The 15809-nt window shown below is 42.4% G+C and overlaps 1 protein-coding gene across 1 annotated transcript; it reads left to right on the top strand.

Moving 5' to 3' along the window:
- The first annotated feature begins 353 nt into the window (after positions 1-353).
- On the top strand, positions 354-14227 carry LOC115503236 (zinc finger protein OZF-like). The gene is given in 6 exon segments (XM_032591313.1): positions 354-1822; positions 7987-8116; positions 11319-11445; positions 11719-11811; positions 12725-13974; positions 13976-14227. Coding segments are annotated over 5 exon segments (1647 nt in total). The 5' UTR covers positions 354-1822; positions 7987-8092; the 3' UTR covers positions 14129-14227.
- The last annotated feature ends 1582 nt before the right edge of the window (positions 14228-15809 follow it).

The following is a 15809-nucleotide window of genomic DNA, read 5'->3' as shown; positions in this document are numbered from 1 at the left end:
CGAGATACAAGAGTTAATCTTCTGGCGTGGACCTCGGGTCCCAGTGAATGCTTCACAACCGTCTCTCATCGCGAAGCACACATCCAGAGCGCTCTCCTCGTACCGCCCCTGCTCCTCCAGATCCAGTTCTAGCCTCCTAATCCCCGTTTTCTCAAATGTGCCGTGAACGCCTCCGGATTCCCAGCCCTGAAGTCGGCTCTTCCCTGTACGGATCCAGACTTTCCCAATATGGCCGCGCCCTCAGAGCGGCTTCCAAAGGGCGACGAGACAGAGCGGGAGCGGCCATTTCCGGCTCAGGCCTGGTCTGTGATTGGCTTAGCGTCCCGGTGAGGTTGGAAGACTGCAGGAGAGAGCGCTGAGGTCCTGCTAAGCATGCGCGACGGCACTGACAGCCGCTGCCGAGGTGGAAGAACCAGACATGAGAAGTCTCGAAAAGTGGAGAAAGGATGGGCTGGATTTGCACCTTTCGTGTCTGGCCGGCCTACTCCGGTCGCCTACGGTGGCCGTCTCGCTCTCCGTACAGCGCACGACGCAAGATGGCGGGCACGATCCGCAATGGCCGCTCCCACCAATACGCAGCGAAATCGTCGCGGCGGAGTTAGCCAGCGGTAATTCTAGTCGGGGCCGGAGTGAGGGTTTGTGGCTTGATCGCTCACTCCAAAGTGCTACTGAAACTGAGTAATGGCCCTGGACACGGGCCAGCACACCAGGTGAACGGAAGCGGAAGTGGCGTATTGAGGATTGGGTTCCCACGGCGTAAGGTCACAGATTCGCGGTCGAGGTCCTGTGAGCTTTCTACAGGCTCCTTTCAGAGTCCCGCGTTGTGGGAATTCCTCGACCTGAGCTGCGGTTTGCGGTGGGTGCTCGTAGGAAGGTGCTTGTTTAAGGCGGTTTGGAGGCTGTCGGAGTCTTCGGCTGGCATCAGTGTTTAGGACGAGAGACCGTTCCTGCTGACAGTGACAGGTGTGCTTCGGAACGCGCCCCCAGGCCGTAGACAGAGGCTCTGGGGGAGCCACTGACCCAGGGGCCCATCGGGGTCCGGTCGGTGAGGAAAGGATTGGGGGTTAGTCGTCTGGGGTTCCTGTGGTCCGAGTTCGAGCATCCGAGGGGTTCGTGATCCCTGTGAAAATAGCTGTCTGGGGGGGGGGGGGGGCTGTGAGTAGATGCAAGAGCGAAGTGCAGGGTGTGCAGCAGCCTGGCGTCCGTGGGAGAGGTGGGTGGGGTTGGCACGCGAGGAGGCCTCAGGTAGACAGACATTTGGGTGTGTATGAAGCATTGAAGTATTACGTTTCCCAGCTTTTCATACTGAATTTTAAGCATAAAGAGAACTCGAAAGAATAGCAAAGTGATCACGAGTATACCTGCTATAGATAGATCCATTGTTAAAAATTATGCCATAAACACTGTGTGCGCGTGTCAGCCAGTGTATACGTGTTTGCATGCAAGTGAAATATGTTAGTCCTAGCTTTTTATGTCCGTTCTGCTACTTGTTTGTGTGATTTGGGGTGAGGTACCAAGTTCTGTCCATAATTCGCATTTTTCCCATGCAGACAAATTGGTATCTACCTCACAGAGGTACTCCTGAGGGCCCTACCTTCATGACCTCATCAAACTTAATTATCTCCCAAAGGCCCTGTGTGCAAATACACAACTAAACCTGAGTTTGGGGGCTGTGAATTTTTTTTAAAATTTTTAAGTAGGTTCCCCGCCCTAGGTAGGGCTTGAACTCACAACCCGGGACCCTGAGATCAAGCGTGGCATGCTCTACTGACTGAGTCGGCCAGGCGCCACCTAGACGACATAAATATTAAGTCCATAACAGGTAGGTACTTGACAAAAGGAAGTTATCGTTATATACTTATCATCAATAAAAGCAGATAAAAATCACCTTAAAGTGTCTGTACTATTTTGAAATGTATTTTTAAACCGAATTATATTTTGTATCTATTTTCCTTTTTTAATATATAAAAGTAGGCCGGCTTAAGTGCATATTTCAAAGGCTTCTGGTTTAGTTTTACCAAACTCCCCAGTAATGTTCCATTATGTAATGCTTGCACACGCCATGTGCCAGGCTTTTCTACATCTTTAGCGACAGTGGGTGTATCATCCTTTTATGAGTCTTTTCTAGTGTGATAGCCCCATTTAGAAAAAGGTGATTAACCTCAGCTTTTCTTTATAGTTTTGTTTAATTAAAGGTCATATTTGATTATTTAAAAATGGAAAAGTCTCCATGCTTATTCATCTTCCTAGTCCCTCCTTTTAACTCTCCCAAACTTTGGAACTACTGTTCACAAATTAGTATGTAGTATTCCCTTGACTTTTATAATTTTATCACGTCTATGAATACCATAAGAGTACACTCTTTAATTTTTCTAGTTTGGAAGTGTTATAATAAGGATCTTATAATATGGTCTTCTGAGGCTTGCTTTTCTTGATTCATTACAAGTCTGTGATTGCGGGCGCCTGGGTGGCTCAGTCAGTTGAGCATCTGACTCTCGATTTCAGCTCAGGTCATGATCCTAGGGTCATGGGATCGAGCCCTGTGTCAGGCTCGATGCTCAGCCTGGAGCCTGCTTAAGATGCTCTCTCCCTCTGCCCCTCTCCCCCGCTCGCACTCTCTCTCTAAAATAAAAAAAAAATTTTTTTAATTATTTATTAAAAACATTTCTTAAATGTTTTTATTTTTGAGACAGAGACAGAGCATAAGCAGGGAAGGGGCAGAGAGAGGGAGACACAGAATCTGAAACAGGCTCCAGGCTCTGAGCTGTTAGCACAGAGCCCGATGCAGGGTTCAAACTCATGGACTGTGAGATCATGACCTGAGCTGAAGTCGGACGCCTAACCGACTGAGCCACCCAGGTGCCCCCAATTTTGTTTAATTAAAAAAAAAAGTCTGTGATTCATCCATCTTGCATGTAAGTTTGGCTCATTAAGATGAATTTCATTGCATGAATATAGTGTAGTTCACACATCCATTCTCCTACTGTTGGACATTCGTATTGTTTCTGGGTTTCGGCTGTTAAAAGTAGTGAAGTTCCAAAGTCTTATATATCTCCTGGTCATTGTGAGAATTTATATAGTCTAGCCCAGAAGTATAATTTCTGACATAAAATAGATGAATTTTCATCTAAAGGAAAAGCCAAATTTCTCTTGTACCACCTTACTCTCTCATCAGTATTGTAAAAGTGCCTGTTGATCAGTAAGCTTTCCAACACTTAGTATTTTCATTCTTGTTTTTGACCATCTTTTGGGTGTCAAAGTCCTCTCGTTGTGGTCTCCATATGTACTTATTCTCATAACTATGATGGTTGATTATCTTTTTTAATTTTAATGTTTATTTATTTTGAGAGAGAGAAAGACACAGCATGAGTGGGGGAGGGGCAGAGAGAGAGGAGAGAGAGAATCCTAGGCAGGCTCCACGCTGTCAGCACAGTGCCTGATGTGGGGCTCAAACTCACAAAACCGTGAGATCATGACCTGAGCCGAGATCAAGAGTCGGATACTTAACCAACTGAGCCACCTGGGTGCCCCGATTATCTTTTTATATGTTCATTGGCCAGTTTTATTTTATTTACTTACTTTAATTTTTAAATTTCATTACAGTTGATGCAACAATGTTACAGGTGTACAACATAGTGATTCAACATCTTTATATATTACGTTGGCCAATTTTAAAACTTACAAGTTCGTCTTTACTCATTTTAGAGAATAGTCACGTACTTAGAAACTTAGTCTTTTGCTAGGTATTTTGTGATAAACCATTTGCCTGGGCTTTGTCCCCAGTTCCTGGGAGGTAGCCTCTAAACTGTTGGAACGTCCTAAGTGACAGGTGTGTCCCTGTTATTATTCATGGTGGGTCTATGGATAGTTTATGCCAATGAGGAGACTTGGCATGGGGCTATTTATGCCAGAAAGACCAACCATGCGATTAGGGGGTGGGGGCTTTGAGCCTGGTGAGACCAGCCTTAGCTCCAAGATGGTAGTGGTGCTGGAGGCTGAGTCAAATGGCCAGTGATTAAATCAGTCCTGCTTACTGATTAATGAAATTCTAATAAAAACTACAGACACTGAAACTCAGATGCACCTCTGTGGTGGCAATACCCTACATATTGGCACTCGTGGATATGCTGGACGGATAAGTAATGTGTCCTGACTCCCAGAGGATAGGACAATGGAAACTTCTGGTTTGGGATCCTCCCAAACCTCACCCTCTTGTCCCTCTCTCCATTTGACTGCTTACGATTTGCATTCTTTTGCTATAATCTGTTACCTTGCACAGGTTCCCCCAGGTACTTCACAGGTTTTGCTGGTATCGTGAATACTGGTTTTAACCCCTTTTAAACCTTAATTGTTGTTTGAATGTGAAATTCCAACTGATGTTTATATTGATCTCAAAACAGTTGCATAATGACAGTTTTGGTTTTTTTCCAGTCTTTCAATTGGTTTTGCCCATTTTATTGCTCAGGTTCTGATCTGTGGTACATTTTTGACTAAAGGTTCAGTGAGAGGTTATCCATGTCCCTGAGTTTAAAGAAATGTGCTGTGGATTATTTTGTAGATACTCTTTCTTGTCTATTTCTAGTTTAGTAATATATATTTTTTTAATTGAGTGGCTTGGGGTTTTCTGACATCTCTTTTCTTCATCTTTTGAGAGAATTAAATGGTTCTTATTAAACTATCCTTGCATTACTGGAATAAAGTCAGCTGTGCATAGTACAGTTCTTCTGTATTCAGTTTTCCTAGTATATACCTCCTACATACCAGTGGATACAGTTATCTAGCATTTTATTTCGAGTATTTTTTTCCTAAGCAATTTCTGCACCCAACATGGGGCTCAAACTCACAACCCTGAGATCAAGAGTTGCATCCTCAGGGCGCCTGGGTGGCTCAGTCGGTTAAACGTCTGACTCTGGCTCAGGTCATGATCTTGTGGTTGATGAGTTCAAGCCCTGCATCAAGCTCTGTGCTTTCAGCTTTGGATCCTCTGTCTCCCTCTCTCTCTGCCCCTCTCCCTCTCATGCGCGCTCACTCTTCTCTCTCTCTCAGATATAAAGAAACATTAAAAAAAGAGAATACCATTAAAAACAAAAGAGTTGCATGCTCTACCCACTGAGCCAGCCAGGAGTCCCTTATTTCAGGTTTTTATAGAGAAGCTAATAAATGCAATTGGCCTATAAATTTCTTTCTCCCATTGTCTTTGAAATCCAGTTCTGTTTTCTTCAGTTCTCCTACAGTCTAAGACACAGAGTTGTATTTTCTTTCAGAGTTCTCAGCAGTGTGATATTGAGAGTAATAAACTGTGTCCAAGTATTTCCAGGATGTCCTGGCATCTCTACATTACTCTGTGGTAAATTAATTTTGCATAGCCAGAATTAATTCTTTAACAGTCAGCACTGCTCGGAGTACATAAGAGATCCAGCTAGGATTTTGTGTGAAGATAAAGTCTCAACAAGAGATAAGTATTTGAGATTTTAGTTGAGACTTCATTGCAGAATTGAAGGACACAAACTTTGTTCAGAGGCAGACAGCCTGTATTTGTTTTGCTTTTGTAGGCAAAAGTTAGCTTGATTGAGGTATAATTTACATACAATAACACTTATCAGTTCTTTTTTTTTTCTTTTTTTTGAGCAAGGGAGTGCCAGTGGAGGATGGGCAGAGAGAGAGAGAGAGAGAGAGAGAGAATCCCAAACAGGCTCTGCACGATCAGCGCAGAGCCCATTGTGGGGCTCAAACTCACAAACTGTGAGATCATTACCTGATCGAACTCAGATGCTCAACCAACTAAGCCACCCAGGTGCCCCTCGGTCTTCTAAATTATAGCCATTCTGGGGCACCTGGCAAGTCTTGATCTCAGGGTCGTGAGTTGGAACTCCACATTGGGCCTAGAGCTTACTTATAAATAAATAAATACATATATACACACATATGTAAACACATAAATAAATGACCATTCTAACAGGTTTGTAGCAATATTTTATTTTGGTTTTAATTTGCTTTCGTTGTGTAACCTAAAACAGTTTTTCATGTGCTTAATTGCTGTCTCTCTATGTTTGGGAGGAAGTGTTTGTTTAAATCTTTTGTTCCTTTTTTTACTAGATTGTCTCTTTTGTGAAGTTGGAAAAGTTCTTCATATTTTTTACATAGAAGTCTTTCAATCAAGTATGCACTTCATTAATGTTTTACTCTAACCTCCTCTGGCTTCATCCTTCATTTTACAACTATCTTTTGCATATCAAAAATGTTTAGTAATGAGGAAGTCCAATTTATCAATTTTTTTTTTTATTGTGCGTTTTGTGCCCTGTAATAAATCTTTGCCTAATCCAAGATCACTTAAAGTTTTTCTGTGCTTGGGGCTCCTGGATGGCTCAGTCAGTTAAGCATTCAACTCTTGATTTCAGCTCAAGTCATGATCTCATGTCCACTGACAACACAGAGGCTGCTTGGGATTCTCTCTTTCTCTCTCTCTCTGCCCCGCTTCCTCCCCCTTCTCTCTTCTCTCTCCTAAAACAAATAAATAAACTTAAAACTTTTTTTCTGTGCTTTCTTCTAGAAGTATCAGTTTCAATTCTTACAACTGTAATCTATTTGAGTTAATTTTGGTATGAGGTAAACATAAATGTCCTCCTAGTGTTTCAGTCACATTTGTTAAACATTTTAATAGTTTTTCATCATGTTCATGCTTGTCTCTAATGTGTTGAATATATGGAGTATATATATAATAGCATTTGTTTTTAATTTTTTAATGTTTATTTTTGAGGGAGAGAGAGAGAAAGAGACAGACAGACAGCACAAGCAGGGGAGGGACAGAGATAGAGGGAGACAAAGAATCCAAAGCAGGCTCCAGGCTACAAGCTGTCAGCACAGAGCCCAACATGGGGCTCGAACCCACAAACCACGAGATCATGACCTGAGCTTACCCTACTGAGCCACCCAGGTGTGCCTATGATAGCGTTTTTAGTGTACTGGGTGCCAGGTCTCTCCCTTTGGCCATTTTTGTCTCTTTCTCTTGCTTGATTTCCCCCCTAGCCGTGGGTCATATTTCCTTGCTTCTCTGCATCTCTGGTCATTTTTGATTGGATATCATATATCGTCAGCTTCACACTGTTTGCAGGATTTTCTTTTATTCCTTTCACTACTTTTGAGGTTTGCTCTGGGATGTAACCAAGTTACTCTGAAAGAGTTTTGATTCTTTGGAGGCTTTCTTTTAAGCTTTCTTAGGTGGGGCCATAAGAGTCTTTTTGGTCTTATTTTGTCCCCATTATTGAGGTAATATTCTCCTGAGACCTCTGCACATTTGAAAAACAGGCATACTAGAAGGTCTTTCCGCCCAGGCTAGTGGGAACACTGGCTGTTCCTGATCTGGTGTGAGCTCCAGGAATTGTTGGACCTTCTCCTTTCCTCACAGTTCATTAGACCTTAGCCAGAGACTCAAAAGAACCCTCTGTGCATCTGCAGAGTGAGTTTTCCCTCTCTCTCTTCTCTGGTATACTGCCTGGCAAGTGCTCGTCATCTTTGCTTCCTCAGACTTTGACTTTTTTATCATTAATTCGGCAAGCCTGCTAGACTCTTTGGGTTCCTTCTCCCCAGCTGTGGCCTAGAAGGTCTCCAGGCAGTGAGTCTCAGCACACAAATGTTCCCCTTCTTCTCTGACTTCTGTGTCTGAAAATAGTCGTTTTAGATATTTCCCCCATTTTTTTTTAGTTGTTTAGGCTGAAAGGATAATTCATCATTCTGGTAATTTCCCTGGAATCGGATTCTATCATTTCTGAGGGTTTGCGTCTTAATCCTCGGTCCACCAGTTACTGTGTGGCTTTTAGTTAGGTGTTTGATCTTTCTTTTCTTTCAAATGGAATAATTATTGTCTAGCCACTAGGATTGTGAGGGTTAAGTGAGAAAAGAAGACGCTTAAAAACAGTTCCTTGCCTGCACAGGAACTTGCTTTTATTATTATTTCCATGCCAGAAAAATCTTTCTTTGAATCCATAGATGCTGCCTTCCCAGAATGAGGCACTTCCTATAAAGGAAAAAAAGCAGATCTCGAGTCTAGAAATTCATCCTTACTGAAGATACTCTTGACACCGGAGACACCTGAATGCTGAAAATGACCAAGTCCCAGGTGAGCGGTTTATTTCCCATATTTCTAGAGGTTTATAAAAATGCATACAATCTGATGCTTGCCAGAGTTGGTAAGGGAGTGAGGAGTTGGGCAAAATGGGTGAAGGGAAGTGGAAGATACAGGCTTTCAATTTTGGAATGAAGAAATCATGAGCATAAAAGCTACAGCATAGGGTAGCACCTGGGTGGCCCAGTCGGTTGAGCGGCCGGCTCTTGATTCCACTCAAGTCATGATCCCGGGATCTTGGAATCGAGTCCCATATCAGGCTTCACGCTGAGAGCCTAAAATTCCCTCTTTCCCTCTGCCCCTTCCCTACTCACACTCTCTTTCTAAAATAAAACAATTAGGGGCACCTGGGTGGCGCAGTCTGTTAAGCGTCCGACTTCAGCCAGGTCACGATCTCGCGGTGCGTGAGTTCGAGCCCCGCGTCGGGCTCTGGGCTGATGGCTCAGAGCCTGGAGCCTGTTTCCGATTCTGTGTCTCCCTCTCTCTCTGCCCCTCCCCCGTTCATGCTCTGTCTCTCTCTGTCCCAAAAATAAATAAACGTTGGAAAAAAAAAATTAAAATAAAACAATTAAAAAAATTTTTTTTTAATGTACAGCATAGGGAATGTAATCAATGATACTGTAATAGTGTTGTATTTAGACAGCTACACATGCCGTGAACACGACATGACTATAGTTTGTTGAATCTCTATTATACAACTGAAACTAATGTAACATTGTGTGACAACTAATTAACTAGTTAACAATTTTTTTTTTTTAATTTTTTTTTTCCAACGTTTTTATTTATTTTTGGGGCAGAGAGAGACAGAGCATGAACGGGGGAGGGGCAGAGAGAGAGGGAGACACAGAATCGGAAACAGGCTCCAGGCTCCGAGCCATCAGCCCAGAGCCTGACGCGGGGCTGGAACTCACGGACCACGAGATCGTGACCTGGCTGAAGTCGGACGCTTAACCGACTGCGCCACCCAGGCGCCCCCCTAGTTAACAATTTAAAACACGTACACAATCAAAGTGAACTACGTATATAGATACATTGCAGCTGGGAGAGATGTGCTTAGACCCAGAGACGGAATAAATGATCCAGAGGAGCTAATGAGGAAGGGAGTTCTAGCTAATCTGCATGTCACATGTTGCAAGGTGCTAACAGTTGGAACATTGCCACATAAGCAGTGGGATCCAGAGCTGAGTTGCAGACATATCTGTGGTAATACTGGAAACCATCACAAAAGAATAAAAACATAAGATTTACTTTGTATAGGGGCACCTGGGTGGCTCAGTTAGTTAAAGTGTCTGACTTGCGCTCAGGTCATGATCTAACCACTTGTGAGTTCGAGCCCCGCGTCGGGCTCCGTGCTGACAGCTCAGAGCTTGGAGCCTCCTTCCAATTCTGTGTCTTCCTCTCTCTCTGCCCCTCCCCTGCTCATGCTCTGTCTCTCTTTCTCTCAAAAATTAATAAACATTTTTTTAAAAAGGGATTTACTTTGTATATAAGGAGAAAGCACATGAACTTTTTGAGTAAATATTTCCCAGGCATTAAGTGTGAAGAAGTGTCCTCAAACATCGATGGGTCTTCCTCTCCTGTCCTTCTACAGAGTATGGACCCAGTGAACGGTCATCTTCCTAAGGAAATGTAGGAGATATAAAAGGCATAGCTAGAAAACTTAAAAAAAATATCTTCTTATTTGCGAAGAGTAATGCTCACCTAAGGGTCATTGTGCAGATCATTGTGTTAACACATATGAAGTGTTTAGAGCAATACATAGTAAGTGCTTTCTGTTTGCTTTTGTATCATGAGTTAATATGTAGCACAATTTCTAAAAGGTAATTCTGAGCATAACATATTTTTGTATATGAAAAACACTGCAGGCGCACCTGGCTGGCTCAGTTGGAAGAGCATGTGACTCTTGATCTTGGGGTCATGAGTTCAAGCCCTGCATTTGGTGTAGAGATTACATACATAACCTAACTTAAAAAAAAAAAAAAAGAAAAAAGAAAAACACTGTAGTGTCTACCAAGTGTCTATAGGACATATAAACACTTGCTCCAAGGTCTGTTGCTGCCTGTGCCCAGGGCATCTGTTCTCTTTGGCCTCTTTTGTCTCGCTGAACTTTTTTGCAGTTTCTTGAAGCCAGAATGGTACTTAACACTTTTTTTTTTTTAACTTTATTTATTTTGAGAGAAAAAGAAAGAGCACAAGCAGGAGAGGGGGAGAGAGAGGATCCCAAGCAGGCTCAGCGCTGTCAGCACAAAGCCCAACTTGGGGCTTGAACCCACGAACCGTGAGATCAAGACCTGAGCTGAAATCAAGAGTCAGCTGTTCCACTGACCGAGCCACCCAGGCTCCCCAGGATTTAACACTTTGAACTCGTCCTCCCTTTGGAAGACCCATGGCTCCCACCTCTTCTAGCTCTTACTGTGGGACACACCACTGAACATACCGGATGTAGCTCTAGCTTGACCACTTCTTCAGGACTGTTATTTCTCCACCTACTTGTGCCCATGTTTTAACTTGAGTATACTTCTGTCGTAACCCTTAAACCATAATGTCTTCCCATATGTCAACTCTGTCAAGGAGTGTACTTGCCACTCTGCACTATCAGAAGCTACATGAAGCCTGGATTATGCTTTATTTCCTTTTTTAGTGCATATGTATTCCTATTACAGTAGGTAACATTACTCATTTTTAAAAAGTTAACTTGAGAGAAAAGAGTATGCGCACGTGTGAATGGGGAGGGGCAGAGAGGGGCAGGGGGCGGGAGAGAGAGAGAGAGAGAGAATGAATGAATGAATGAATCAATCCATCCATCCCAACCAGTCTCCGCGCTGTCAGCACAGAGCCGACTCGGGGCTTGATCTCACAAACCGTGAGATCATGACCTGAGCTGAGCTCAAGAGTCGGACACTTAACCAACTGAGCCACCCAGGCGCCCCAACATTAAACACTCCTAAGGTGGGTTGCAGATGGTTTTTAGGCAAAGTTTTAGCAACATTTTGCATGGGTGAATGAATGAGTGAAGTGAATGAAGAATGCAGAAAGGATAGCTTAAATGAAGTTATTAGCCCACAAAGCATAAATCAAAACTAGGCATAAATACTTGTTTATAAATGTCTATAGCAAAAATAATCAGAATAATATCTGTCTCCTACATTTTTTCCATTATATTAACTCCAGATCAAAAAGGGTTATGTTATTACAGGGCTTATTGTCATTCAGTGATGTGGCTGTGGATTTCACCTGCGAAGAATGGGAGCTACTAGATACTGTTCAGAAGAACCTCTACCGGGATGTGATGTTGGAAAATTACAGCAACCTAATGTCATTGGGTAAAGACAACTTTCCTAAATATCTCAGCATGAGCCCATTAATTGCTTTTTTCCCCCCATTGCTACAATTTATGGGTACTCTGATATCCTTAATGATTTTGGACTTGGAAAGGTGATAGAACCTATTTTCCTTATGACCAGTGACGGTACTTATTTTCAATTTTGGAATAAAGAGTTTCTGTTCTGCTGAGATTTACTGCCTGTTCCCTAAAACAGAACTTTCCTTCAATAGGCCCTAATACTGCTCAGTTCTCTGTGATGACCCCTTGACAGGTTATCACGCTCCCTGGCCAGAAGCAACGGTTCCTGTGGAGAAAGGAGTGCAAGGACTGGTAGAGAGAGGATTCCCAAGTTCGTGTAGTCCAGGTGAGTATACCAGCGCAGTGGGAGTTAGCGGAAGCCAAGTGACAGTTGATCTTGGTGCTTTGGGATCCTTGTTATTTTGGGTTTTTTTTCTCATCGTCTTTGAACCTTTAGAGGTGACTTTGAGTGAACAGAGGTCACCAGTGTGAATGGTGCTTCCTTCTCTTACCGTGTATGACTCATCTGCTAGCCACCTCAGAGAAGACGTACCTCCTTTTATCTGCCCTGGGTCAGATCTTGGCCTGTTTCATTCGGTCTTTCTTTTTTGGCTCAGTTGTTCTTTTGCAGCTTGTTAGACACAACCCACTTTCCCCATGTCTTACCCATATTCACTTAGCTCTCCTTTTTTTTTTTTTTTTTTTAAAGAGGTAGGCTTTTTTTTTTTTAATGTTTGTTTTCGAGAAAGAGGGAGAGTGAGCAGGGGAGGGGAGAGGGAAGGGGAGACAGAGAATCCCAAGCAGGCTCGCGCTGTCAGTGCAAAGCCCAACATGGGGCTTGAACCCTCAAACCATAAGATCATGACCTGAGCTGAAGTTGCGGACACTCAACCAACTGAGCCACCCAGGCACCCCCACATAGCCCTTCTGTTACGCTTCTAGAGATTTCATAGATTCCCTCCAAAATTTGATGACACCCATGTCCTTCAGTTCATTACTTATTATCTATTTCTTTTATTGGATGCCTCTGACTTCTGTGCACCTGCTGTATCACTTTCTCCATTCTCTTTAGATAGGGACTTGAGATTCCATCCCCCTCCATTTCATAATGATAGGATTTTTTTTTTTCCCTGAAGTAATGTGGCAGGTTTAGGATTAGTATCAGGAAAATATTGAGAATGATGAATCTGTTAAGCAATAATGAAAATAATGCATTGGGAAAAATTTTTTCTCTGAGCAAAACTTTGTTCCATTTGTAGAAAGACCCCTTCAGTGTTTCTCAAGAGGAATACGTTTGAAACAATATTCAGATTCAAAACTTCAGAATAAAAATTCTGCAGAAATGAATTCCAATGAATTAAGTGGCCATGGGAAATCATTTTTCCATACTCTACATGAAACCTGCCATACTTCAGCCCAGTACAGTGAACATAATTTCTGTGTGAAGACTTTCAGCACGGTGAAAAATCTCAAAAGACATCACAGAATTCACACAGAAGGAAAACCTTATGAATGCAGTGAATGTCCCAAATCCTTCAGGTATAAGTCAAAGCTCATAATACACCAGAGAACTCATACAGGAGAGAAGCCGTACAGATGCCCTGAATGTCAGAAAGATTTCAGTACAAAATGTCATCTTACTCTGCACCAGAGAACTCATACAGGAGAGAAACCGTATGGATGTTTTGAGTGTCCAAAGTCTTTCAGAACAAAGTATCATCTCATTTTACACCACAGGACTCACACAGGAGAGAAACCCTATGAATGCAAAGAGTGTGGCAAAGCCTACAGAGAGAAGACAAAGCTCAGGTTGCATTACCGCACACACACAGGAGAGAAACCTTTTGAGTGTAGTGACTGTGGGAAAGGTTTCATGCAGAAGTCAAACCTACTTATCCATCAAAGAACTCATACAGGAGACAGACCCTATGCATGTAAAGAATGTGAAAAGACCTTCTGCAGCAAGTCTCAGCTTGTTGTTCACCAGCGAACTCACACACGAGAAAAATCGTACGAATGCAAGGAATGTGGGAAAGCTTTCAGTAAAAACTCACATCTCCTGACACATCAGAGAATTCATATAGGAGAGAAGCCTTATGAATGCAATGAGTGTGGAAAAGCTTTCGTACACACATCACAGCTCATTGTACATCAGAGAAATCATACAGGAAGAAAACCTTATGAGTGTAAGGAATGTGGGAAAGCCTTCAATAAAAAGTCACACTTCATAACACATCAGAGAATCCATACGGGAGAGAAGCCTTATGAATGCAGTGAATGTGGAAAAGCATTTATAGACAACTCCCAGCTTATCGTTCATCGAAGAACTCACACAGGAGAGAAACCTTATGAGTGCAAGGAATGTGGGAAAGCCTTTAATAAAAAGTCATCCCTCATAACACATCAGAGAATTCATACAGGAGAGAAGCCTTATGAATGCAGTGAGTGTGGAAAAGCCTTCATAGACAAGTCACATCTCATTGTCCATCAGCGAACTCATACAGGAGAGAAACCCTATGAATGCAGTGAGTGTGGAAAAGCTTTCATACGAAAGGCAATGCTCATTGTCCATCACAGAACGCATACAGGAGAGAAACCCTTTGTATGTCTCGAATGCCAGAAAGCCTTTAGCAGTATGGCAATGCTCAGTAGACATCAGTTGATTCACACAGGAGAGAAACCCCATGGATGCAATGAATGTGGAAAAGCTTTCCGCCAAAAAAGCCATCTTATTATCCATCAACGGTGCCATACTGGAGAGAAACCCTACGGGTGTGTTCCATGCGGTCAGATCTTCAACCAGAAGTCACAGCTCATTAGACATCAGAGACGCCACACAGGAGAGAAACCGTATCAGTGCACTCAATGTGGGAAAGCCTTTTTTGAGAAATCATACCTCAGTGTTCATCAGAGAAGTCACGTGGGACAGAAACCTTATCACTGTAATGAGTGTGGGAAAACATTCTCTGTCAAGTTCTTTCTCACTTCACACGAGGAAATTCACACAGGAAAGAAATCTCGGGAACACAGCGCTGGAAAGACTTTAGTGAAGGGCCAGATCTCACGGAATACAAAAGAATCCACCCAAAGGACACCCTCTGAATGCAGGGAACGTTAGGATAATTTTGGTCTTTGTCAGTTCCAGAAAACTTATCCAGGAGGGACCTTTTAAATGCAGTGAATATAGGAAAACCATCTACCACCAGTGTAGCCTAATTTCATTAGGGAAAGGCCTACAAATGAGGTGAAAAGTCAACATCTTTTCTCGAGAAGAGAAATCCCATTATACGTCACACAGAAATAAAGCCACAACAGATGTGTTTGAGGGGTCATCATATAATAGTTTTCACTGAGGGGGAAGAAAAAAACTCGTAAATGTTGGGAATCCTGGAACACCTTCCAAACAAATGAGCTTTCACACCAAAGAAGATAGCTGACTGAAGACGTGTGATAAGAGATGCCTATGGCATGAAGTCCAAAACTTAGTGTGCATCAGATAATACTTATTAAGGAGAGTTAGTGTAATGTAATGACACTGGGCCAGTTGCTTACATATAAACTTTATAATAGAAATTCTGTTCCTGTCACATTACCAGTTATTTATAAAAAATACAACATGAAGTAGTCAAGAAGAGCAAATAACTGCAGTATGCTAAAAGACAGTTTTGTTTCACGTTTGAATATATGGAATAGTCAAAGCAGTAAATTAAGAAAGGTCCAAGATGTATGTGATTTTGTGCCCAGAGGATTTTTGTAGCACATGTATGTCCTGAGTTTCAGGTTTCATAAGATCATGAAAGAAAATCGTATACCATAAAATTCTTGTTTGTAGGTGTAGAATCCATCAAGAAATGCCAGCATTGTAAATTTTTGTGTATCTTATAAATTGCAAGGGAAGTAATTAGGCTTAAAACTAAACAAGACTTAAAAAAAAAAAAACTTGGCTGGTATGTGTGAACGGATCTGGTAATACTTTTTAGCCATTTGGGATAATATTCTTTTTTAACACAAATTGTCTTCTGCCACTCTGATTTAATTGATTTAAATATATCAATACGTGTGGTGTAAAAGTTAAATAAGTCTGTAGAATAAACAAGGTCCCTTTTCACCATTTCCCCAAATCCTCCCTTTCCTTTTCCATTATTATTTTTTTTAATGTTTATTTGAGAGAGAGAGTGTGTGCACATGAGCAGGGGAGGGGCAGAGAGAGAGAGACAGAGAGAGAGAGAGAGAGAGAGAGAGAGACAGTAGGAGAAAGAGAATCCCAGGCAGGCTCCACACTGTCAGTGCAGAGCCCAATGCTGGGCTCAATCCCCCGAACCATGAGATCAGGAGCCAAAATTC

The sequence above is a fragment of the Lynx canadensis genome, chromosome E2 (assembly GCF_007474595.2).
Source record: "Lynx canadensis isolate LIC74 chromosome E2, mLynCan4.pri.v2, whole genome shotgun sequence".
NCBI lineage: Eukaryota > Metazoa > Chordata > Mammalia > Carnivora > Felidae > Lynx > Lynx canadensis.
Note: the sequence above shows the minus strand (reverse complement) of the source record. Positions and strands in the feature narration are given on the sequence as shown.